Source organism: Silurus aristotelis (genome assembly GCF_946808225.1).
Source record: "Silurus aristotelis genome assembly, chromosome: 4".
Classification (NCBI taxonomy): Eukaryota; Metazoa; Chordata; class Actinopteri; order Siluriformes; family Siluridae; genus Silurus; species Silurus aristotelis.
The window spans coordinates 7,847,607-7,854,054 of record NC_139577.1 but is presented as its reverse complement, the minus strand read 5'-3'; the positions used below and the strand labels follow the sequence as shown (position 1 = coordinate 7,854,054).

The following is a 6,448-nucleotide window of genomic DNA, read 5'->3' as shown; positions in this document are numbered from 1 at the left end:
AGACCAGCAGAGAAAGCCTTGCTAACCCTGATGGCCTACCACTGCAAACATCTAATTGTCTGAAAAAAAAAAACTTACACTGTATTTTTGAATAACTCTATTTTACTGCATTGTTAAAATAACGGAAGCGCATTGCATTTCCAAAGAGAAAAGAAATCACAAAAAGGATCTCATAATTATGACTTACTATCTCATAATTATGAGATAAGTTAGGGAAGTCTGTGGCAGGGGAGCGTTTTTGTGCATAACACCGGATCTGACGTTACGGCATTTTTTGCACTGAAGCACCTCATTGTACAACCATGGAGATATTAGGTCATAATTCTGAGGTCCTTTCTGTGAATTTTTTTCCTTTGTGAATGCAATGCACTTCTGTATAATTTTAACTTAAAAAAAAAAAAAAAACCTACATGTCAAGCAAATGCACAATCTCATCTATGCAGTGTAATTATTACTTTTTAGATCTATTTTTATTTGAACAAAAGCACATAATCTAAGATGTTTATTTAACACCCACAGGAGTTTTCAGTGTCAGTGTTTTATAATACACTGAGGAAACAGGGTAACTTTGGACGTTCTTCACTACATGAATGGGTGTGATGTGGTATGATGAGTATAGGTTGCAAATACACCAATAAAATTTGCACCATATAGCATATTGCATGAGAGTTGCACACTTGTGATGTTCGCAAACGACACCGGGTGAGAAGATGGTTCTGTAATTACTGTATTTGTAGATGCACATAAGCATCAGATAAATCAAATATGATTTATTTACGCTCATGGGGCTTTTGTTTCAGCGTAACAGGAACATTAACGGTGGTAGCTAATCAAAGACTACTGAGAACTGATTAAACGGAGAGAATGGAAGCCTAATCACAATGACGTCAAGGATTTCATTTAACAAATTAAAACGATCGATAAGTCTACCACTTGGGAGTCAAAAGAGTTGCATGCTTCGAGGCGAGCCGATTGGATCCGGGCCGAGCATGCTGATTGGTTGAAATAACCTGTCGTTATCTGCTTCTCCAGATATTTCTCTACAGTGCCCCTGGTCTGAAATGTTGTAACAGAGAGATGGGGAAAAAAAAGAAGCACTATTCAATTACTGTGCCTCATCATTTATCAAGGCGATGAATCAGACACAGCCATTAGAAGGAGACGCTCGTACCCCAGTGGAGCTCAGGCTAAGCACCAAAGCATAGAAATCGAGAACCACAAAATGTCATTACTTCCTATCCGACATCGTAAAGGGAGGAAAAGCGATGCCGAGGTGCATTAGCCTAATTACATAAAAAAAGATATTATACATTCACCACCCTATCAAACACAGTAACATGATATGCAGGCCTGAAAAAGAATTATTAAAGTCCAGTGAGATATAAATAGAATATACACACGTACTGATGCACTTAAAAGCAAAACATTGCTTAATCAGAATATTTGATCTTTTCTTCAACAAAATATTGCAACTATTGATTAGCTTTGAGTTGTTCTTAATCGAGGGTAAAATGTTTAAATGTTTAGAGGAAATATAATACAAGGAACATTTACCTCAGTCTGGCGTTTTCACGTTTCTCTAGTTCTTCTTCAAACGGTTAGCGCAAAGTTCGAACCACACAATTTTATAGGACATCTTAGTATGATAGTGTAAAATTATATAAATATATATACTTTTTAAATCAACTTTTTTTTGCACATCACACAGTAGATTGGACTCAATTACAGTTTGCTTAATTTACTAATTGTGTCAGAAATTAAGGGGGAAACTGAAGAACTTCAGCTGCACATGCAGAGAAATCATTCAAGTCACTCATTTGGATTTCATTTTTCTCTGCTTTAGTGAGATCATTTCCTCTGCTATCGATTTCAGTCCCTTTAAGGTGTGTTTTTGGTTTTGCAGCATAGTCAGGGGAAAACACACACACACACACACACACACAGGGCTTATTTATATCCTTTTATTTACGATGTTTACTCAAATACTTCCAAAAAAAAAAAAGAAAAAAATTTTAAAAGGCTCAAAGACTTCACACAAAGTGCTTCCAGTTGGCGTGAACATAAACAGAGCACGCAACACTATGGTAACAAATACATACACACACAATGACAAACAGGTTACAAAAAAAATATTTTAAAGCTGAAAGGATTAAAGGAAACCAACAAAAAAAAACCTGAGCATTGACCTCACTAACACACACACACACACACACACACACACACACACACACACACACACACACACACACACACACACACACACACACACACACACTTTCCTTCTTGGACATAAATCTCACTGTTCACTGAATTTTTTTTTATCTTCCTGATATAATGTGGCCCCTTTTACCCCTCTGTTACTACTTTAACTGTCTTGTATTCTGTAATATGAAATCCTAATTACCCCTTGAAACCATCTGATACCTCTCCTTACTCAGCTCCTCACTTGCTGACTAAGATCAGTACTATTCCCCTTCAAATAACTTATACCACTAATACCCCTTTTCTCTGTAAAGATGCATGTTTGACCTACAATCACTCATATATATATATATATATATATATATATATATATATATATATATATATATATATATATATATATATATATATATATTTTTTTTTTTTTCATATATCTTTTGCCCCCTTTCAAATCACCATGTTTTCCCGGTTCTCCTTTCTGACACCCCTCTAGTGTCTCCATTATCCTTCTAATAACCCATTTGCTACTCTTCTGTTACACATGTTTCCCCTCTGCTACCCCCATCTAACCCAGTCTATACCCCCTTTAAAAACTCTCCAAACATTTCGGTCTTTCCTGTGATATTTTGATCCTCCAGTAACTCAATGATACCCTTCCTTCCCAAGATACCCAAATGCGAATCCAAACACACACAGCATGCATATTCTTCCCTCATTGTTACACCTCCACCCTCAGTGTGCTACCGTTGTGATTTTGGACGCAGCCCTGCCGTAATTTTCTGAAGCGAGAGGTCACGAGGGTTGCAGCGTTCATCGCCATCCAGAGTGAATGAAAAAGGAGCTGGAGGCTTTTCAATAACACTGCCACTGCTGAGAGGAGAAAGCACTCAGAGTGCACGCCGACACCCGTTCAATAACTGATTCACAATGGAGACGTGATAAAAGATTTATCGTCTGAAGTTAAATAAAAACCTTCAATAAAACCCAGACTAGCACTAGACCAGACGGCTAGTTTATCATTAAACTGTTTAATAACGCGCGACAGGTTGTGAAGGTCACAGACTCTAGATGCGACTGAGAAAGTGCTGAAGAGACACCCTGTAATTCCAAAACCCTCTCTCAGCTCCACTCAGCTACACAGTGCAATAATTTAGCGAGATTAGCTAAAGTAGCCTGCACTAATGTTAAAAAACTACCTAGCTAGTGTTCCATAGCTACTAATGGTTAGTTTCATTAAAACTAGCTAACATTACTATCTAAATATAGCTAAACATTATATGTATTTATTAATGTTGTGTAAATAAAAACTACTAAATCTGCAGCATGCACACTAAGCCAAAGATGTAAAAAAAAAAAAAAAAAAAAAAAAAAAAAGCTGGTCCATAAACAACAACTTTAGCTCTGCCCCCACTATTATATTATAAATCTGATAACGAGCTCCTTAAATGCAATACTGTGACAGTTCTTTTTTTTATTATTTCCTTTTTTTTGCACTGGAATATTGATCCCAGAAGGTTTTTCCATCGTATATACACTCCAGTAATAAAACCTAAAGCTAACTATAGATACAATTAAATGCTCATAATACAAACTATTTATACTGACAAAATGTTATTACTTTAAAAAAAATAAAAAAACAACTAATCTCACCTCTTGAGTTTAGTATGAAAGCAACAGTCAGGATAGTCTTCACTACACTTTGATAAGAGTCTGAATACTTTGTATTTGCTGCACATAAGGTCACATTTTAAGCGCTATGGTGCCATCATTTGTTGTGTAAAACATTAACGCGATCATTTTTTGCAGGTTTCCAGCTACAGTCAATAAAAAGAGTTTTTGATGCGCTGCAAATCCAAGAGCAGTAGCTGGTTTCTGTCTTTCATTTTTATAAATATTGAATGTATTTGATAAATCACATCCCTGATGAGTCCCACGTTATTCTAATTATCAAAGTATGTGCCGATTTTGTAAACAGGTATAGTTGACTCTTGACGTCTTCCATCGAGGCTTTTTTAAAAATTCTGAAAGGAGTTTTTGTTTATTTTAAATAAACACACAATGTCAAATCTCAAAGCGACCGCTGAGACGAGTTCACCTTCCTCCTGCGACATTGCTCTGTTTTTAGTTTTGTTTTTACAAATCGCAGTACTCCAGCATTTCCTCTGAGGTAAAGGAAAAATTGCTGAACTCGTCCTGGTTGATTTGTGGGATCAAGGATTCCTCGAAGGGAGTGAGAACTGCATCTTCACTTGTGAAGTCTGGGTCGAAATTGTTCACGTCCTCACCGGCTTTCTGTTCAAAGGTTCAGATATAAAGCGACACACAGATATAAAGAGACAAACAGGGAAAGAGACAGGGAGTAAGATGGAGAGAGAGAGAGAGAGAGAGAGAGAGAGAGAGAGTGAGACAGACAGACATAGAGAGATAGACAGTGAAAGAGACAGGAAGAGCGACAGAGAGAGACAGCGAGCGTGGGAGACAGAGAGCGTGAGAGAGAGAATAAATAATGGATGGTGAGGAAATGGATATTTACAGCTGCTATAACAGAAGCGATACCAGGTACAAAATTCTTCTCATGGATGTTCCACAGCATGAAATGTAGCCATAAATGTCTAAAAAAGTATTAAGGATTTGTTTATTAATAAATGAAGTTGGTAAGTTGGTGTGGTATAAGAGGACAACTCAGGGTGAACCTCTTTATTAATTATTTTACTATTAGACTATTCGTAGTGTTTTTGTAGAAAACAGTCTGCATTTAGGGCAAAGCACATCGTTTGAATTACCTTTACTGAAAATGAAAATGTGATCAACGATAACGGGCCTGATTATAATCATGACTCACGATTTGTGGTTTGAATGGAGGCTCTATTTCTCGCCGGTTCAGTTTTTCCCAGTCGATGGTGTTGAAGAAGGCGTGTGCCATAACAGCGTTTTCTCCGCCGCTCGAAGTCACGCAGCCCAGACGCCGAGTCGGATTCTTCATCAGGAGCTGTGGATGGGACACAGTGACATCACTTCCTGTGTAAGACACCAGCTAGAAGTCCACTGAATAAACTTCATTGATCCATTTCTACCTCTTTTGTGCACACCAACTGTCTTCTTCTTCTGCCTATTATTATTATTATTATTATTATTATTATTATTATTTATGCAATGGTGTCTAAAGTGATTGGAAATCTGTGATATTTAAATGTTTAATTATGACATTTTTGTTTTAGTTTTGCTCTAATATTCAGGTGAGATCTTTTAAGACTCTCTAAAAAAGTTAATATTCAGCACAATATTGAGGGTTAGGATGTTTGACTTCTGATCGAAAGCTGCCACTGGTGGGCCCTTAAGCAAGGCCCTCAACCCTCAGCTGCTCACTTGGATAAAAATGACCATATAAGTCGCTCTGAATAATTGCACCTGCCAAATACATTTATGATTAAATTTATATATAATGAGATTCGATTCAGAGATTTACACTTTTTAAGAAAACTTGAATCAAGAAATCTTGACTGTTTTAATCGTGTTTTAAACAGTTTTGATGATTTTGCACGTGTTATTTGTGTGTGTCCTATACTTTGGTATTATACGTGCTTATTAAACTGATTGCTCTCATGATTCTTGTTTTTTTTTTTGGTTTGTTTGGTTTTTTTATATTGAAAAAAAAACTTTCCGTGTGGTTTTCTTTTTTTTTTGTGATAATGCAATAGTAAACTTTATTTCCTGATTGTTCGTGAGAGCCGAGATGAATCAGCAACTTCCACCAGCTAAAAATGCTGATATGAACAACAAAAGACACACACACACACACACACACACACAGTCCCAAATTGTTATCAGTATTATTATATATAAGCAAAATTTGTGACTCTGTATATACCTACATGCAATGTGTGTGTGTGAGTCAGTATTATGAGGGTTGTGTGTGTGTTGTGTGACATTGCTTAAAGGCTCGGACAAACAGCCTGATGTTAAGACACAAAAACATTTAAAACAAATTAACATCCTGGGGTTTGACAAATGATCATGGCACTTAGCTCTCACACACACATACACACACTATGAATTTGGGTGTGGGTGATGGTTGCTTAAATAGATTCTTGCGGTTGTGTTTAGAATTACACACTGCTCACTACACTATACCCAGACGTTTTGTCAAACAACCATTTTGTAAAACATCTATATTGGTCTCTTGTTGATCCACCTTCTTTTGCTACACGAGCATTAAGTGAGTGTTAAAAACACAAAACAATTGCAT

The 6,448-nt window shown here is 36.6% G+C and overlaps 1 protein-coding gene and 1 long non-coding RNA gene across 2 annotated transcripts in view; one reads left to right on the top strand and one right to left on the bottom strand.

Moving 5' to 3' along the window:
• LOC310725156 overlaps positions 1-6,448 on the top strand; it is a 278,325-nt gene that overhangs the window by 19,091 nt on the left and 252,786 nt on the right. The window lies entirely within an intron of this gene.
• prkcha (protein kinase C, eta, a) overlaps positions 1,948-6,448 on the bottom strand; it is a 23,792-nt gene continuing 19,291 nt past the window's right edge. The window contains exons 13-16 of the mRNA XM_083539791.1: positions 5,045-5,191; positions 2,927-4,494; positions 2,250-2,417; positions 1,948-2,186 (exon numbers count right to left, since the gene is read on the bottom strand). Of these exons, the coding sequence (XP_083395917.1) occupies positions 4,336-4,494; positions 5,045-5,191 (306 nt within the window). The 3' untranslated portion in view covers positions 1,948-2,186; positions 2,250-2,417; positions 2,927-4,335. The remainder of the gene's footprint in view (positions 2,187-2,249; positions 2,418-2,926; positions 4,495-5,044; positions 5,192-6,448) is intronic.